The sequence below is a fragment of the Hypanus sabinus genome, chromosome 5, assembly GCF_030144855.1.
Source record: "Hypanus sabinus isolate sHypSab1 chromosome 5, sHypSab1.hap1, whole genome shotgun sequence".
NCBI classification, from domain to species: Eukaryota; Metazoa; Chordata; class Chondrichthyes; order Myliobatiformes; family Dasyatidae; genus Hypanus; species Hypanus sabinus.
In genome coordinates, this window is record NC_082710.1 from 39,890,394 (window position 1) to 39,911,352 (window position 20,959).

The 20,959-nt window shown below is 36.4% G+C and overlaps 1 protein-coding gene across 2 annotated transcripts in view; it reads right to left on the bottom strand.

The window, feature by feature from the left end:
- The window catches only part of LOC132394078 (transducin-like enhancer protein 1), a 108,432-nt gene that overhangs the window by 56,199 nt on the left and 31,274 nt on the right, over window positions 1-20,959 (bottom strand). The window contains exons 6-9 of one of the 2 annotated variants that reach the window (XM_059969782.1): window positions 19,885-19,947; window positions 18,464-18,568; window positions 5,046-5,250; window positions 1,498-1,514 (exon numbers count right to left, since the gene is read on the bottom strand). In XM_059969782.1, the coding sequence (XP_059825765.1) occupies window positions 1,498-1,514; window positions 5,046-5,250; window positions 18,464-18,568; window positions 19,885-19,947 (390 nt within the window). The remainder of the gene's footprint in view (window positions 1-1,497; window positions 1,515-5,045; window positions 5,251-18,463; window positions 18,569-19,884; window positions 19,948-20,959) is intronic. The other variant, XM_059969783.1, reaches the window with a different exon arrangement.

Here is a 20,959-nt window from a genome sequence, read left to right on the forward strand (position 1 = left end):
TCTTTAGCAATGGAGCTTTGAAATAATTGCAGTATAACTTAGGGTTTGAAGTTGCATAGAATTTAAGCAAGTAGCATCAGAACCTATACAATTTCCATTATGCAGCAGAAACTAAAAGTGCTTTCATTGATGAATTAGGTTTAAATAAAGTGGCAAAATGGTTTAACGTAGACGCACCATGCTGCCCTGGCTTGTCTATCAACTTCAACAGCTAGGGTATATCATCCATCATTGACCCTGATCAACAGAGGCCATCAAGATGCACTATGCATGTTAATGTTTTAAGTTCACCACACAAAAAAGGTTAATGAATTTCTAGGTTGGTTAGTTGCATTCAGTTGTTGAAGCTTATCCACATTATAAAACGAAGCAGCAATCTCAACCAGTGCTAATTCTTTCTCAATTGGCTATATGGTGACAAAAAGCATAAGGAAATTATTCAGCACCATACAAAGTACAGACAATTTCAAGAACTATTTTAATATAACTGTGGAATAGCTTTCCATTTTTGTCCTCAAATCAATATTTGCTGCAAGAGTCTTCAAGACACCTAAACATGCCTGGTTTTTTTAATAATTCCATAGTTCAAATTTCATTAATCAGCAAAATATGCACCTACCACAACCAAATTATAGGTTAACCACTGACAAGGTACTTGAATTTGCAGTTACGCACAATGGGGAACAATTGGAATTGCTGTCCTATTTTGCCAGCAGGCTAAACCTCTAGAAACTGACACCTAATAAACAAAAATGTTTTTGAGCAATATTTTTGAAAATATTTAACCAAAGTGTCAAAGTAGTGAAGTAACACGAATTACACAAACTTACAAAAAAGCCATTTTAAAGTAATAGCCATTGAGAACAGCTAATTTGGTCCTTGTGCATTTTACAAGAATGCAATTAGTTGCTAAATTTAAACAAAATTGTTATGTGGGAACCAAAGCTCATTGAAATTGTTAGAGTTTATATGCCTTGCCAAATAATACCGAGTATGGGAAGGACACCCACAGGTAGAAGCAGACTGAAGTGACTATTTCCTCCCAGAAACTTCCTTACTGATTAGGAAAACAAATGATCATGCAATGACAGGTAACTTGAGGTAGCAAAATCCAATATAGTTCAGAAATCAGAGGAAATGAACAAACATCCCTCAGTTATCTTCTTCGATCCAGAGTAAAATATATAATTATAGAAATAGTATTAATTATTTTGTGGCCAGGGAGAATACAGATAAATATCGGTGCAATTGACTTCTGAATCTAACCATGCTGTTAGAAATGAAGAAAGAAAATTCTCACTGGAATAGGTCTTCTGAACATGTAGCAAGAGTTGCAGGAAGTAAATAGGGTTCTAAAAATTCAACTGGTTTAGGATTTACTAATTTAATTGAATATAATGTTTTTAAACCTTCATTTGCAAATAAATATTTTGTCTAACTAACTCCTCAGTTTAAATATGAAAAGATAGTGGAAGTGGGATGTTTGTTAGTACTTACTGTGCCTGGGTCCCTCTCTGTTTCCACAGTAATCACAAAATGCATAGATATGGTGGTTCAGATACAAAGGCAAAAAAAGAAACAAAGAAAAAAGAAATTAGAACGCAAGCAGACAGATGCTTTCACAACAGTTTTTATTCTTTCATTTCATTGCACATTACTAATACATTTTCTTTTAAAAGTTCCACTTGTACTTTTAACATAATTAGGTATAACAGTTCTTTGCATACAACCCCTGGCCTCAGAACCACTGTCAGAATAAATTACTGCTGGGTTATTAAATTAAAATGGCAACAAGAGAATTATTTGACAAGTGCAATTCTTATTCATTAAATTATATGGATTCACAGCACATTGATTCTTAATACAAGATTTTTTTAATATATAAAGAAAAAACTGTTGGATTTAACAGAGCAAAATTATTTGACATGGTTACAAACTGGAAACCCAGAAAACATCAAGTACTTTTTCCCTTGCTCCATACATATTTCAAAAAGATAAGCAGTATGAATGGTTTTCATTGCCCATCAAAATCATTTTGGTTATCAGTAGTAGTAAAAATGCAATGAGCAATAGGAAGATGAATAAACTTCAATAAGAAAATGAAAAGATCCCAACTACTTCTTGCCAGTGCAACAATCCACTAAACAGGGTTAGCTGAATTGAAGAAAATTAAACAGTAGGGCCCATGAAAGCTCAATCCAATTCTATTTAGGCTCAAAACAGTTTTTCTTTTAACATTAAAAAAAAATCCAGAGTTATATAGAACCTGTCCAACTTAATATCACTATGTCATTAGTGCTTTTAATGTTTCTGGAATTTTTTTTTTTTAAAAATCTGCATTTTAAAAGAAGAGGACTAAGAAATTGAGTGAAATAAAGTTGAAGTTGATACTTGTTTCAGTTTAGGTTAATGGAGAGAGCAATCATTTCATTTGGTCCATGGCACAAATCATGCTTTCCCCATACCACCTCAGCATCCCTTCATCTTTAATTAACATTAAAGAAATGATATTCCCATGACAAAAATTGCTCTGGTACCATCACTCCATCTGCAATGATTGTATAAAAGTTGAAAGCATAACTGAAAATTCTCAAAAACTTTACCTAAGGAAACAAAGACTTTAGATACATTTGGTATTTTGTTTTAAAATTGAGGCTAGCAATGAGACAAAAGAGAAAGAATAGGGTTATGAGAATGCAGGATTTTTAGGTATTTGGCTGTGCTGAAAATACAGTTTACCATCAAGTGCCAAACCTTCTGCAGGAACGGTGTGTTGTGCGCATGGACCAAAACTTCTGGATATTTAAAATCAAACACCTGGATTGTACACATACCTGATAACACATGCAGCCTACTTAAGTTTGTCTCAATTATTTTGGATCTAGGTGGTACGAAAATTGAGACCTAATTCGCATATCTAAGATTTGTTCAAAATATTTCAATTAAAGAAAACTTGTATCTAGCATTGAAAACAAAACAAAAAGCAAATTGTGACTGTTGATCATATCATCCATTAAATCAAATATTAATGATTACCTATTAACTTTCAACTATTAAGACTGTAGCCAATTAATAAAACAAAACTGTTGACAACATGACAAACCAAATGTGATTATAATTTTTGAAGCCACTGTGTATTATTTTAGATAACTATATAATCCAATTTTTTTAAATCTCATTGATTATGTAACTGTTAAAGCTTCCTTTAAAAACAAAGAAACAAAAGTATATTGCACTTCAACTTGCCAAGTTCACTTTTCAAAATATAGTTAATAGGTTCTGGAAAGTTTGCATAGATATGTAGTGAAAAAGATGCACTATAACTTGCCATATTCTCAGGAGGATACATTTATGCATCATGTTGATTTAAGTTGTAATATTTGAACCTTATACCTCAAGAGAAGCAAGGCAGTCTGGTAGCAAAAAACTACTTAGGACAAGTGTTAAAGGGGTTAATTAATTCTGTATTATCTTTGAGGAAAAATTCTCATACAAAATTTAGAGAAAAAGATCAGAATCATAACCCACCATCTGCATTTAGAATGTGCACAGACATTTATTAAACAAATGAACAGAAATTATGTCACATTAATTTGATGCTGTTAGCAAGGATTATACTTCCTAACGTAACACACCAAATGCTCGAGGAATTCAACAGGTCAGGCTGCATGTATGGAGAGGAATAAACAGTCAATGTTCTGGGCTGAGAACTTTTATTAGGACTGGAAAATAAAGGGGTAGAATTCAGAAGCCCTGCTGAGTCCCTCTAGCATTCTATGTGTGTCACTCTGGATGTCCAGCATCTACAGAATCCCTTGTGTTTATACTTCTTATCACCAGGACCTGTGACCATGGGACAGGGCAGGACCATAGGTTACAAATGAGGATCAATAGTCATCTGCAATCCACAGCTCCAATCAAAAGCCTCTCACTTAAGGCAAAGGTTCTACATATAAGCTAACAAGATATTTGGATTAAGACACCTGAAATCACTTCAAAAAAAATGTTTAAAGATTGTTTAAGACCCGCTTTAAGTTTGCAACTTTAGCAGTGTGTAAGCAAATTGGATACATAAAGGGGAAGGAAAAAAAACTGGCAGTTTATGCAGGCATCAATGCAATTGATTCCTGAACCCAATTAGAAATGAAAAAGTTCTCACTGAAGTAGGTCTGTTGAACAAATAGCAAATGATGCAGGAAGTAAACAGAACTTTTTTTTTTAAATCAATGGGTTAAAATTTATTAATTTCATTGATATATATTAATTAGACATGAGGATGGCATAAAAGCAAGCAAACTCATATTATTTCTATAAAGATCATAACAATTAATTGTTGCTACATTATTTCTCAAAACATGTTCTTCCCAGGTAAAACAGTTTTTAAATGAAGCTGTCCTATTGTAATAATGTGCTGAGGGGATTGGCACACGTCCATTCTTTATCACTTCATTTGCTATGGTATCAAATTTGCAAGTGGATTTGGGTCTTTGTCTAGTCATTCGGCACTTCAGACACATTTAGAAGTGCTCAGTAGCAACCAAGAAACTTGAGATCAGTCTACAGACTGTAAACATTACAAATTAATTGCCATGAATGCTGTGGAATTCAATCCTCTTGGCCCATGTAATTACAACATTAGCTGCATTAAAGTGGGATGGCACTCATTATATTAAAAGCCGAGTTTAGAACATGGCCCAACAGCACATCCTTAACTTCAAATTCCCACTTAATTATGGATTTTACACCCAATGCTTTTAATGGGTACAATACACCTATTTAAAAGTTACGCTGCCTATTTTAATAGACAGTTAACAGAGTAGATGCATTTATAATCATGCTCATAATATATCACAGAAAACTATATAAAAACTTTTCAGAAAATAATAGGCTCATAGTTTTACTAAGCCAACATTGAAAGTGATTGTTTGGGCAATTGCTTCATTACATTTTTTTGCATCATTTCATATTGACTTTGAAAACTGTACAAACCATGACAGAACTGATCTTTACAAAACATCTTTAATCAGGCCTGCCTTGCTTCTCACCTCTATGGTGGTCCGATTCATGATGCTTCTTGTCATCTTTCATTGAAAGGTGGGATTGTCCACCCAAAGCACTTGATAAAGCCAGAAGACCTGCACTGCTACCAAGTGAGGGGATCGATGGAGGCTGAAGTCCTGAAGGATGAGGGGTGAGAGGCACTGGAGGTCCATGACCATGAGAGAGATGCTGAGCCTGAAGTTGCTGTTGCTGTCCATATTAATGTCGCCATGAGTTCACCAATAAAATAAAAAGAAAATAGAATGTTGTTATTTCAGAAAGAAATTCCTATGCAAAGTTTAGCAACAAATGTAGAGTGGAAAAAAAGGTGACAGAAAGTAGAAATGTTATCTCCTTCACTTCATACACAGATTAATGGAACGCATTGTGGTAGAATTTGAAGTTATTGCATATTGCTTGCAAAGTCTTTACAAGTCTCCTTAATCTGTTATGAAATTGCACATGCTTTATTTAAAAGGTTGTAATTACTAAAGTTCAATTATTTTCACTTCTAGAGTCAGAAGTCGAAATTAATTTCAGTCATCTTGTTCTGCTTACAAACTGTAAGCTCCAACAGACTCTTTCTTTCAGTGATTTTCCAGAACAGAATCCCAAGCAAAGGAAGGGGGGGGGGGGGGGGGGGTCCTGGTAAAACTGGTGGATGGGAAAAGGGTTTCAACCATGGTAGGAGTAGTGTGGTGGGACAGTGAGACTGGACTGAGTGTCAGGGCAGCATGGTAATGTCGTAGTTAGTGTAATGTTATTACACTGCCAATGACCCAGGTTCAATTACACTGCTGCCTGTAAGGAGTTCTTAATGTTCTCCCTTTGACCACAGGTACTCCAGTTCCCTTCTATATTCAAAGATGCATGTGTTTGTAGGTTAATTGGCCACATGGGTGTAATTGGGTGGAGCGGGCTCTGGGCTGGAAGAGCTTGTTACCGTGCTGTATCTCTAATTAAAAGTAGTATGAAGTGTGGTGCAGGTAGAACAGGAGATGGAATCAGATAGAGCTGGTTATTCAAAGGGTGGGAAGGACTGGATTTCTATTTATTTCTTTCCTGGGATATGGTCATTGTCTTTCCTGCATTATCTCCCAAAATGAATGGTTTACCAGGCTGGCCTTTAATGGTCTTGTATCATATATAGATGAGATTGGGAAATAATGGGTAATATTCTGATTTGGGCAACATCCTGATTAATAGGCCACAGGTTGGAAATGACAGCAGGCCTGTAGCTGGAATGGCAGTGTGGGAGTCGAGGCAGCAGCAGCGAAAGCAGAGTCCACGGAAACCATTAATTGCCTTGCTTTAACCCAAGCAATACAGACACTAGTTTGGTCTGCTTTAAATGCTGCAGTATCACGCCACGACCATCGCTGACTGAAATGTTCCTGCTGTACTGCCTGGAGGCCCATACATTACCAGTAACGAGAAGCTGCGAACAAGAGTACTCACAGTCATGTTACCACTGCAAACGACATTGCCAGCAGAGTGAGTAGGGCGAAAAGAAACAATTTGCAAAAGTATATTAACAGTCAGCTCTCCTACTCAGGTCCAATCACGATTGAACCAAAATAAGATGTGATCATAAAATTGATAGATATCCCTACCATATTCATTTATTTTAAATTCCACGTACTCCACTTGTTTATTCTGAAAATATGTCGACTTAAACATTTTTCCTATTTTTGTGGGGACAAATTTAAATCAAAATGACTGAATCAAACTGAGGAACAAATGTTTAGATCCCATTTACTGATTTAAGACTACTGAATCACTTTTAGTTTATAGGATTGGTCGGTAAACTACAGCTTAGCTCCCATATAAACTATGAAAGCATAGCCTATAATATAACAATTATGCTACGTTAAATACAAATGATCGAACAGATCCATTTTTTGTCATTCAAAAACATAATTTGTTCATTAAAATCTTCTTGCAGGGTAGCAATTTATTGATAATATCCAGCTTGGTTCCAAATTTGAAAGGGCATGCCTGTGTTATACAGCTTTAAGATGGAAGGACTAATATCTGTACTTATACAGTGGACAGCTATTTACCATGGAAGTTAGACCAGCTGAATTCAGATATAATACAAGAAACTTAGTTAACTATGTCTTATCTCTGCAAGGCCTTGCTGATACTTTTAAGTGGATGAAGATATTTAATTAAATTTTGCATACAAGATTTAACAGAAAACATTATGGCTTCATTCATTAAGTACACATATAAAATTACCTTATTGAAACTGAGTTAGATTCTCAAGTTTAGTTTTTCCACTTAACCTCCTAAAAGCACTTTTAAGTTTGTCATTCCTAACATCTTGCTTGATTAGTGTCAGAGAGGATAGGAAAAGATATAGGCTCATAAACAGTCTTCTAATTATTGCACAGTGGTAGTATTAGGTTAGCAAATTAGAAACCCACGTATTTGCTTCCATGACCCCTGATTTTGCCCCAGGCAAGAATATATAATGAAGCAAACATTCTGGGTCAGTCTTCACCTTCCTATGTTATTAACTGTTCAGCTATACTTTTTGTTATTCTGAATGTCAGATATTCAACTAGAAATTGGGTACAGAAGATTAGTGTTTTAGGAGATAATTGAGTAAAGATGCCTTATTCAACAATAGTTTCAAATGTTAACAATAGCAAAGGGGAGACATGGACTTTTTATTAAGTAGTAACTAAGGCAAGAAATGCAAGAACAAATAATTTCCATACTTCTCCCCTCAATAAATATCCGAGTCCATAGGACACTCAAAGCTGCTGTGCAGGTTGACTCTGTGGTTAAGGTGGCATACAGTTCAATGGCCTTCATCAACCGTAGGATTGAGTTTAAGAGCCGAGAGTTAATGTTGCAGTTATATAGGAGCCTGGTCAGTCCCCACCTGGAGTACTGTGCTCAGTTCTGGTCGCCTCACTGCAGGAAGTACATGGAAACCATAGAAAGGGTGCAGGGGAGATTTACAAGGATGTTGCCTAGATTGAGGAGTGTGTCTTATGAGAATAGGTTGAGTGAAGTTGGCCTTTTCTCCTTAGAGTGACGGAGGATAAGAGGTGACCTGATAGAGGTGTACAAGATAATGAGAGGCATTGATCTTGTGGATCGTCAGAGGCTTTTTTTTACCCAGGGCTGAAATGACTAGCATGAGAGGGCATAGTTTTAAGGTGCTTGGAAGTAGGTAGGGAGGGGATGTCATGGGGTAAGTTGTTCTGTTTTAAAAAAAAAGAATGATGAGTGTGTGGAATGGGCTGCCGGCCCTGGTGGTGGAGGTGGAAACGATAAGAGTCTTTTAAGAGACTCCAGGATAGGTATATAGGGCTTATAAAAATAGAGCACTATGAATAAACCTAGGTAGTTCTAAGGTAAGCATATGATTGGCACAGCTCTGTGGGCCGAAGGGCCTGTATTGTGCTGGAGGCTTTCTATGTTTCTAAATTGAACAGATTAGTAAATTGAAAATAAAGCAAAGGTTAGGTTAAAAACACAATTCATTTCAGCTTGTAAAAGACACATTTTTGGTTTCAACATTTCATTAGTGAGCATTTAATTACATCCAAACAAATTACACACTGAGTTGCTTCCAATATTGATGGAAACACATTCCATTTTGTTACCTATGTAAAAACTTAAGGCAATAGAAAGTAAGAAGTAAAGGTAATGAAATGAAGTATAGTGAAAGGTTAAAAAATAAATTATTAGTCGAAGCATACAAGATGATTTTCTGGGAAATATGCTGTATTTTGTAAGTACTATGTCCCCAATAACATGCATTTAAAGGTGACTGTAGGAATTAATGGTGGGGGGGGGGGGGGGACAGAGAGAAGTTGTCAGGTTCATAGAGAATGGTAAGTGCATGGAACACACTGGGGGGGCTGGTGGTACAGCCAAACTTATCAACAACATTTCAGAGACTCTTAGATAGAAACATGGATGAAAGGGGAAAAAAATGAAGGGCTATATGGGAAGGGTCAGGTTGATCTTGGAGCACGTTAAAAAGTCAGCACAACATCATGAGCCAAAGTGCCTGTACTGTGTTGTACTGTTGTACTGTTCTATGTTCTGTAATAAAAATCTTGTTAAGTTTTGCACTAGTTCAGTGCAAATTAACTTCAGCACAACCTGATCCATTATAATTTTCATAAGATAGGTTTTAAAATATCAAAACAATTATACCCTTAGGAGAAATTAATCAACTCTGATCAAATCACATTTTCATATTTTGGAAGCGATTTTGAAAATCTAGCTAGTCTTAAAAGATTTCTCAAAAAGTTTTCAAAAAAATTAGGTTACTCAAACAGTAAAATAACATGTAAATTTATTTTTTCTTGATTAACTCAATTAAAACACTTACCATTCTAAAGGTATCAACAAATTTTTGTAAAGTTATATTTCAAGTTAACACCCAGCCATGCAAGTCCCTGCTAGATAATTACTATATGAAGCAATCAAATTTGCGAAGGGTAGAGATGCAGGATTACTTAACAAAGTAGACATAATTTTCTTTCAAACTAGCAAATGTACCTCAAAGGAAACTGTCCTATTATAGCATGCAATACACATGCAGAATGGTTACAAATTCAGTTAACTTATGCAGTGCAACCACAAAATACAGCTCTTTATTCCAAATGTATTTTCACAGACCACCAAGAACACGACAAATTTCTTTCCAAAAGTCTTCACTTTGAAAACAAGATACTACTCATTTTAAATTCATTTCGATGAAGTATATTAAATATTAATATAGTTCCTTAAAACATAGTATGAACTATGCCATTGATATTTTACAATAGAAGTTTTCAAACAGATGCTAGTACACTTCACTTATGTTCTGATTGATTGTGATTTTTAAGATAAACTAGGAAACTAGGAAATAACAAAAATCTAAACTCATCCTGATATCTACACCAGGCATGCTTATTAACACTTAATTAAAACCTGAACACTTGCCTTCAGAAGTGTGTTCACTGCAACACAACTAACGAGTTTCTTTTTCTCAATAATTGCCATTGCTCACTCTTTAAACTGTTGCATCCAATTTCTCTGAAAGAAGCAGTGATGTATATTCCAACAAAAAAAAAGTGGGATGGTAATTAACAACACTTTGTAAAAGCATCCAAAATTTGAATATATAACCCTTCATCGCCAAGACTCAAGCAAAAGAATATTCGCCAATTGGTTCTACACTGAGCAAATTTGTCTCCCATTTGAACTCTGGATCATAATAGGATTAATTCTACAAACCAGCATTTAAATTTCTGTGCGGAAGTAACTAATCATTCAGAAAGTGCTAAAATAAGACATTTGTCTTTAATACAAAAGTTGCTGAAGGCAACTGATTGATCAAGATTTTTTTTAAATATGAAACTTGAAATATTTATTCTGTTTATATTGCAGAATCAACTTTTGTATGAGGTCTTGCAATGCCAACTCATATTACCTTTACATAGCGCTTGATAAGGCAAAAGGCTTAACGGATAACAGGATACGGGTTTTATAAAGCTGACAGCAGCCTCGAAATAAGTTTCTGGAAGTTCTTTTTCTTAAAAGACAGCCACAGGGAAAAATGTGTTTTTTTTTAAATAAACACGAACACATCAAAGCTCTACATTCCGGGTTTTCTGCATTGCTAATCAATAGAAGCATTACAGTTATGGCAGTCTGATAGCAAAGCCCAGGATTTGCAACCCAAGTCTTGTAAATTCAAATTCATGCAAATTATGAAGTATGGCAGATAAATTGCAAGTTAGTACCAGAAAATGACCATGAAGCATGCAAATTATTTTCTAAATGTTCCAGTGCTCAACCAATGAATAGCCTACAGGAACTGGATTTCCCTATACCAGCCAGACTTTCCAGTGGCAGACACACATGAAAACCAGTAACAGAAATTCTAGTTAAAGGACTAACCCAACACACAGAACAGAATCACCCAAGTTGTTATATCCATACTAACCTTTCTGAAGCCCAGGGTCAGGAGTAAATGAGCATAAATAACCCAACTGAATCTCCCCATCCAATTCAAATGGATTAAATTTAAATTATAATACAATACAGCTTGCACTATTGAGCTAGCATATAGAAAAGTGGGTGGGCAAGGAATCGGATAAACAAAGCACCAGCAGATGGTGGTGGCCAGCAGAATCCAAATCAGTAAGGATGCAAAACCTAGTTATTTGAATGCTAAAGAAATTAAGCCTGTCCACACTCATTATCAAGGAAAGTAGACAGCCGAAGAAACTAACATGGTGCTACAATGCATGGGTAAACAGTAGCCAAGACTATAAAACACATCAGAAATTTTCCTTTGAAGCTTCTACCAAAATAAAAACTCCAAAATCAAAATTGCAAGATTTGCTGTCATCATCTATTACACTGTACCTTTCACTTGGTCTCATACTGGAGCTTAATAGATGGCAGTAAAAACCAGAAACATTATCTGTATTTCCCTTTTCAATCACACTGTTGAGTGTTTCCAAAAAATTCTTCATGGAGCAAGCATTCTGCATGCCCACAGCGATTACTGATATATCAAAAACAATTCAAAACAGGATTAAAACAAAGTAGCGGCATGCTGATTTCTCAGACTAATATCAGAGCAGTTATGTTCTTATTAAATGCTGCAGCAGGCTGAATGGCCAATTTCTGCCCCCATTGCTTACATGCGGGAGGGGATAGCTGGGGGGGGGGGTACTTTGGGGTTCTCACATTTAACTGCAGTTCATTTTTTGGGGTACTTCTCTATTTTTGTGGATGTTTTTGCGGAGAAAAAGCATTTCAGGATGTATATTGTATACATTTCTCTAACATTAAACTTGACCTTTGAATTTTCACCCCTTCTACTATCACACCGTGCTGAATTGTATACCATCCATTGGATGCAAGGTGGTAAATCAGTTTAATCTCTTTGACATCGCTCAAAGCCGAAGACTCTTTGATCCAGAAGATCAAGGGCAGCAAGCTCATAGTAAGATGGCCATCATCTATTAATTTCTCACATTATCTTATTGAGAATATAATACTGTTGCTTAATTGATATAAGACATACTAATATATTAGCCCTCTATCAAATCTAGAGTCAAAATTCTGAAATCCCTACCTGTAGAATTCTGTGGACAAAGGTACAAGACAATGCAACAGTATCTCAACTGCAGTTGGATATTAAATACTGGTTTTGCCAAGAATGAATTACAGAAGTAGATCTACAATAACACTTTATACAAATTCTCTTTCTCATTTTGTCACACACTTCTCCACCCCTCAAAAACATGTACAGATTCTGAAGGGGGCACTTATAAACCTATAAGCTTTTTATTTAAATCAAATATAGTATGTCACGCAGAACTACAGCTATTATCACAACCACTTGGCTTTGCCTTTCCCATCATACATTTTCAATCAAACTGTTTACAAAGATATTATTGAATTGGCCAATTACTCTTTTTTAAAAAAAAAACATTTTTCTGGAAGTCAATTCCTTCCTGCAAAGCCTCTGAAAGGACAGATAAAAACTACATGCAAACACAGCTGAAGTTGGTAAAGGTAATCGGGACAGAAGACATACTAATATATTAGCCCTCTATCAAATCTAATTAAACTATTTTAACAGCACATCCTAATTACCTCATCTTTTCAGACGGCAGTGATACCTAAATTTTTTTTACACGTTTCATTTAGGTGAGAAAATGCATCATATAGTCCAATGGTTTTGTGCATTACGCAACCCAATGTGCAGAAGTAAAATAGAAATGAAAATTGGGTATTTAGTGCACAAATCATGTCCACAGTATTTACTCCTGAACATATGCCTATTGCATTGCCCTATGAAGTTCCAAACAGGGACAAGGGTATCCAATGACATACAACACATGCCAAGGTGCTCCAGTGCACAAATCTGACACTTGTACAATATGAATGGAAGCTTACTCCACTATGAATTGCCCAACTTTTCCATGAGATAAACTATGCAGGGAACTTGATGTAGCTAGGCTCCTTTTAAGTGATTTACTTAACCAGGACTTGCGGCAGTCCACAGCCTCGCAATTAATCTTTCCCCCTTTGCCTGTAATTATAATTTAACCACCCTTCCCCCTACTGCCTCACCACCAGGCACAGCCGCAAACATTAATAACACAAACCATCCTGGCGCAACTATTACCATCTCCGAGCCCAACAGCAGAGATAGTGGAAGAAAGGTTTCCTTCCCAGCCCGCCCCCCCAACCCCCATTCAGGGCAAGTCTCTTGCACTAACTGAATTTTCAAACAGCACACAATTAAACAAAAGCACTTGATGTGCAGAGCAAATGTCTATTGCACCTCAGACAAGTACCAACCAAGTCCTATGCCAAAGCATCTAATTCCACATTGCACGTTACTAATGTAATCAAGTTTAAAAATTTCATATCGTACATTCCTAAAAAGTAGCACTTTATCCGGCACTTCAATAGCAGTAACTGGCATTCAGCCACAAACTGATAACAGAAATGAGTACTCCATATGGAAGTGCAGTTTAAACTTTTTATCCATGTCAGATAATCTATTCAGATTTTTGGTCCTCAAAAAATCTTAACTGGAACTTAGGCTTCATCTTATCTGAGTTTAGTGCATGACCCCCATTGTCCTTTACATGTCTTTTCACGATGCAGGCAGCTGCTATAAAATAGGTCAGCATTTATTCCTAGTGCAGCTGTTGTTAGTACAAATAGATAGACTTCTGTTGTTTGCTTCCCCATGGGAGACAGGTCGACACTCTGCACGTTTAATGATGGAGCAAAGGTCTCAAGAATTGTCAGCCCAATTTTATGCCGCTCCAGTTTGTCAAGACTCACCAGTGTCTTTCATGTAAAATGATGCATGTGTCAAAGCACAAAACCAATTGTCCTACACAGGATCATTACGAAAATGGCCATTGGATGTGTGAAAGAAAAGACAGGCAGACTGACAGGAGATGACTGGAACAGAAATGATAGAATAGGGTTTATATTATTCACAGCCTATTTGGAGACAATGTTGTTGCTTTTGGAAATTACATTAATAAGTAGTTTACAGTTTAATAGACATTCCATAGTTTTATGAATTAAGGTCAATGACATACAAGCATTAATGCCTCTTCAGAAATTAAGAGCAAATATGCGGGTGCAGTTGGATTTTAGGTACAATAATAAGAACAAATTAAAGAACTAATGAAGGAGAAAGACCTCTGAATGAATCAGTCCTAAAAAGTAATCCATGAGAGTAGATGGAGATTGTCAGGTAATCTGAATGAATAGTTTTGCCATAACGAGAAGAATGACTCAGATTCAGATTTATTATCACTGATGTGAATAAATGTGTTGTTTTGAGGCAGCAGTATTATGTAGCAGTAGAATGGTGACAGCATCATTAGGGAGGAAGAATGGGAAATGGATGGGATAAATGTGGAAAGGGAAGAAACAATTTTAAAAAAGGATTCACTATCTTTAAATGGAAACACAAGACACTGCGGAAACTGCAATCTGGAGCAAAAAATAAAAAAAAAATCAAAATGCTGGAGAAACCTAGCAAAGTGGCAGATGAGGTCTCAGGCTGATTCTGACTCCTGATTCAGAGTTTTTCCTGCAGTTTGTGTTTTGCTTGAGCATCTTTAAAACTGGAACAATTGTCAAGCCAATATGACCTATTTCCCAGGCTATTAAAATAGGACATCGAGACTCTTACCATCACCTTTTCAATCCTCTCCTGGGCACAAGGCTGACCCCAGAGAACTGAAGGACTGGAAAAGCAGTTTGTAGTTTTTAAATACAAAGGGAATTCATATTAGATAATTTATATGGATATATTATGGGATATCATTGAAGGGCAAAATCAATGTTTACAAAAACAGATTAATTAAGAACCAAAAGGAAGGTGTTGTCTATCTGCATTGAATTCTTTTTAAGGAGATAAAGGGCAGAAGTCAATAAACACAGTGGATTTTTTAAGCAAGGCTTCTGACTAGATCCCACAATAGACTAGTTAAATAACAAAGTATTTTCGATCCATGAAAGAATACAAAATTAGACCCAAAGTCATCACAGAGGCATGAGACAAAGGACAATGGTGAAGGCATGTTTTTGTGAATGGAAAGTCTTTACAAGTTGTGTTCCAAATGGTTGTGTACTTGATCCTTTATATTTTATGTATACTCTATACACATTAAAATCTTATGCATAAGGAGCAAAATAAAAATTTGCAGATCATTTCAAAGTTCAGAATCTGGTTTAAATCACTGGCATACAGTTTGTTGTGAAATTTATTGTTCTGTAGCAGCAGTACATTGCAATGCATGGTAATTTATATACTTTAAATTATTACAAGTGTATTTTAAAAAACTAAATAATGCTAAAAGAGAGCAAAAAATGTGAGGTCATGTTCATGGTCTACTCAAAAACCTGATAGCAAAGGGGAAGATGCAGTGCCCAAAACGTTAAGTATTTTTCTTCAGGCTTCTGTACCTCCTGCTTGATAGCAGCAATGAGAAGAGGTCATGGATGATGGGGGTCCTTAATGATGCATGCATCTTGAGGCAGCGCCTTTTGAAGGTGTCCTCGATGCTGGGGAGGCTGGTGAACAAATGCTCTGCTACGGTGGATTTACAGAATTTACATTTCAGTGTATGTGGGATGTTCAAAGCATCAGGATATAGATTTTTGATGACCTTTTCCCATAAACTTGGGACAATAAAAACAGAACAGGCAGGGCATACATTGATGTTAGATTGATGTTCAAACATCAGGCCAGATCTTTGAAAAGCTTTGGAGGATCAGAGGGATCTTGGGGTCCGAATCCATAGGACGCTCAAAGCAGCTGCAGAGGTTGAATCTGTGGTTAAGAAGGCATATGGTGTATTGGCCTTCATTAATCACAGAATTGAATTTAGGAGCCAAGAGGTAATGTTGCAGCTATATAGGACACTGGTCAGACCCCACTTGGACTACTGTGCTCAGTTCTGGTCACCTTACTACAGGAAGGATGTGGAAGCCATAGAAAGGGTGCAGAGGAGATTTACAAGGATGTTGCCTGGATTGTGGAGCACGCCTTATGAGAATAGGTTGAGTGAACTCGGCCGTCTCTCCTTGGAGCGATGGAAGATGACAGGTGACCTGATAGGGGTGTACAAGATGATGAGAGGCATTGATCGTATGGATAGTCAGAGGCTTTTTCCCAGGGCTGAAATGGTTGCCACAAGAGGACACAGGTTTCAGGTACTGGGGAATAAGTACAGAGGAGACGTCAGGGTTAAGTTTTTCACTCAGAGAGTGGTGAGTGCGTGGAATGGGCTGCCGGCAATGGTGGTGGAGGCGGATACGATAGGGTCTTTTAAGAGACTTTTGGATAGGTACATGGAGCTTAGAAAAATAGAGGGCTATGGGTAAGCCTAGCAATTTCTAAGGTAGCGACATGTTTGTCACAACTTTGTGGGCCAAAGGGCCTGTATTGTGCTGTAGGTTTTCTATGTTCGTATCTTCCACAGAGTCGAGATCATCAGTTACCTGTAGCATGGACGCCAGTTGTTCTAGCATACTGTAGAACACTACCTGCAATTGTGTTTCAGCACTGGAGGATCTTTGCCAATGCAAGCGGAGTTTTAGCTGCTGTGAGGCCAGTTAAATGCTTGCCAACCCCACTATATAACCTGAATGATTAGAAATGAATTCAACTCAAACATTCAAAAATCACTCAGGAAATAACAAAAATCTGTATGTTTAAAAAAATCAATCTAATGCTAAGCACACTTAATAACATTTAAATAATCTGACTTAAATCAAATAGAGTCTTCATTTGCCTTTCTCCAAACAATTCATGTTTCCCCACTGATTTTAATGGCCTCACTGTACTTATGCCAGTTTAATCAGCTAGACAATCCCATCCTGAGAGCTACAAAACCTCAATGGACTCCAGCAAAATCCCAAGAACTAGAAGTTCTTTCTGCTAAAAGACCCATTGTAACTCAGATTTTGAGAGCTGGTTCAAAAGAAAAGCATTTTTTAAGTAACGAGGACCTTCCCAAGTCAGGTTCCAACTACTAGACGGGGAACTTAAGGGAAGCTCTCTCAATACGATTCATTTTTCACTGTCAATTACCTAGTTGAGAAATGCACTCAGAATGTTGTAATACGCCTACAGCATATTTTATAGAAAATGCTCAGTTGGATATTCCAAAATGTTCCGATTTGACCGGAAACCAACAATGTATTATGAGAAACACTAATGTTTGTATTTGTAGTGCTAAAGAACGCAGAAGAATACCAGTATGCACATTTTTTGAAAGGGGCACAAACCTAGTCCTCAGCAATCGTGGAATAATAAAGCTTTGTTAATCAATGAAATAGACAAATTAGTTAACGGGGGAAGATAACAACAGAGAAGAAAAGAAGAAAGCACAGAAGGAGGAGGGTTGAACGGCATCAGTGAACAGAAACGATTCTATACAATCATTTGAAGTTGTAATGCTATGCAAGGCTCAATAATCATGTATACGTAAAGCAGCATGAAAAATGTTTTCCTCCACATTAGTTGTTTCAGGACAAAATACATGAGAATGAAAACGAAAGTCACCATGCTTGTGTAGGTCACCAAAATTGACTACCAACAGCTTTACGAGAGGCAAACTGACAGTATATCTGCAATTGAAAACTGAAGAATAAAAGAACGTTTTCAAGCTGTGTCCAATTCTTTATCAGCAATAATCCAGGGCTTTTAATTTTCAATCTCCAATTGGGATGTAATTTTGTACACAGATGGATTAACTGGTCTCTTTGTCCAAACACGTCATTGGTCCTTGCAAATGCTAATCTTTACAGCGGCATGTTTAATTATCATTACAAAGTGTCTATGAGAACCATAAAAATCAGCAGGGCATCTTCACATGAGCAATTAACATAAATTGATAAACAAGTAATCTGAATTTGCCAGATTCTCTCACATATGAATAAAATTAAGAGAGGACGCCCTCTATGAGAGCATTTTTTTCCAACAAGACAGAAACATCTAAATTTAAGTCATTCATTTTGATTGCTAATACATTATAAAGGAGGGAGTGAAGCAGAAAGCAGATGTACCAGCAGTGTCATGGATCAGAATAGCACACATGGCTCATTTAACAAAAATTGCGGGTGATTAACAATCTGGATACAATTCTTCAGTCAAAAACAAAGAGGCCAACCACAATGTCTGACTGCACTTGATAGGCCATTTAAAAATACGCACAACATCCTGTCATAGATGTCCGTGCACCTTGTAAACATTTTAGTCAGCATGAGAGAGTAAAGCTTTTATAAACATAGAACCTCTGCAAGAATTAAAGATTTTTCAACTACTCTTAATACATAAAGCACATTACCCTAAAATACAGAAGTTATATAGATTAAAGTAAGTGAATAAGATAGGTATACACACTGTAAGAGGCAGACTGGGAAGCCCACGTACCCCGATGATGCCGTTCAGCTCTGCCATGGTCACTTGCTTCGCACGTTCCACAGCCTGTGCCACCTGTTGTTGATGCTTGTTCACAGAAAGAAGATTATTATGTTAAATCACTAATCTTCACAACTAAATCCTTCTGCATTTAAAAAAAACATACAAAATGCTGCAGGTGGACCAAATTCAAACTGTGTAGACCAAAATATTTCTAAGAAACCTAATTCAATGTTGTGCCACAATTTAAAGAATTAAACCAAGACACCTACCCTGTATTTAAAAATTCACAATGTGGGAATATATCTGATCTTGATTGTGTCCTCACTTAATTCTCAAACTTCCTGAAACATTCTCTGTATAGGGATCAACAGGTCAAAAAATAATCACACTATTTCCTCAACTATACCAAAATTTAACATTTTAGGGCATTGTAACTCTATCCCAGTTGAAATCTGCAATTCAAAACCGATCAAAAATCAAAAGTCGTGATCTCTTTCTGGTGTGCCTTTTCAAATGCCACGTCAGGAAGTCAGAACTACAAACAAGGTCCCTATTTGAGGAGTAGAGAGTGAAAAGAAAAAAAAAAGAGGGAAATTTACAATTTATTGCGGTCTGACAAACATATTTATGGACAAACAATCTGTCCTTGACAATTGCTCCATTTTGGGGATGAAGATCAATAAAACAAAGATCGAGAGTTATAAATTCCTTGAAAAAGTCATAAACTATAATAAAAAAAACATGAACTGCAATTATAGAAACTTGTTCAACCAGCATTCCATGTGGGTGTTCTTCAAGCTCGGGCCAACATTTTTGTTTTTCATCCATAACACAGCAAGTTCCTTACCCACAGGCTCCTGCCCAACCTCTCTCTTTAATTATTCCCATATTCATCTTCTACCACCTTTCCCAGTGCAATCACTTAAAATCCAAGCAACAAAGTGTAAGACAATCTAGCATTAACTCTAAGCTACGCCCTAAGTGATCCAATTCAGAGGGAAGAAATTCAACTACCTACCAAAATGCATCAACTCTTGAAAGCTCTCCAATCATCTTCTGAAGTAAACTGCCCCCTCCCCAATTTCAGCTCATAGGAAATATCCCTCACCCATGGCCAGATCCTGATATTGTGAACTTTTACAAAGTTTGGAGAATAAATGTATAAACTGAGTAAAACCATCACAAGCACTTGGTATTAAAATTTGCTGAGATTTTTTTTATTGTACTGAGGATGCACATTGCAGTACAAACATCTCAATATACAAGAACTGTTTGAAAACAGGCTCCCTTAAAACAGTAACAGATGTTCACAACATTCATCAGTGCTGATAACTACCTAATTTACAAATACAGAACATAATTGCACTTTAACAGCTGAACAGTTCAATGAGTTCACTTACTTCCTGAGACAGAAAGGGAATCACTTGCGCACAAATCGTATTCAGCCTTTTTGCTATTTCAGTCTGGAAAAGAAGATGACAATTGATTAGGGGGTGGGGGGAACAAAAGCTCAATGATCGCAGGTCAAACTCATGAAAGAATAAATGTTACAATTCATGAAAATGAATTATTTCTTATTGAGTTTCTGAATCCAGAGCAGCACCAATAACAATAGGACACCTCACTCAAAGCCACTCCCAACATAGCTCTTCTAATTCCAAAAACAACAGTGCACAATTAAAATAAAAGCAAAATACAGTGGATTTCAAGTTATTGAGAGGGTAGTTTAGGTTCTGAGCATAAACCGCTGTCAGTGCAGCTTTGTCAATAGCCATGTTGTACTGAAGTATCAGCAAAGAATTTCTGTTCAGATTTCTACAGCAAGACTTTAACCCACAACACCTATTGGCTGAGTCATTACCATTTATAATTGACCAGCTCACATTTTAAAATCATTACGCAAGAAAAGCAGTTTGCAATCAAACCTACACAATTCTCAGAACTTAATCCATATTCCAGATAAAACTCCCCTACTAGAAACTAGTTTCATTAAATTATTATACCCGGCATACCAAGGATTCTTTCCTTTTCATGGAACTTGATTAACTAGTATATTTGTTTTCAAATGCTGCCTGAATTTTTCCAATAATGGCTCACTGAGTAAGTGTTATGAATACAGAAAAAAAAATCAATGCTTGTCCACATTATCAGATATTTAGAAAAACTGGAACAAACATTGTTTGTTCAAGAATTGCCAAGTTTTATAACTCCACTGAGCTCTAATTAACAAAGAACAGTTCAAAATTTGATCCATTATAATTGGAATTGACTTCTTATTATCACATTCTACATGTCACATGTAGAATGAAAAGCTCATTACACGGTGTAATGAAGGTAAAAGAGTAATACTGCAGAATAAAATTGTTACAGCTATCAGAAAGTCTGGTGACATAAGACAGCAAGGTGCAAAAATCTAGTGAGATAAATTGTGGTAGATCAGATTAGGGACCTATTCAATGGAGAAGCAGGGTAGAA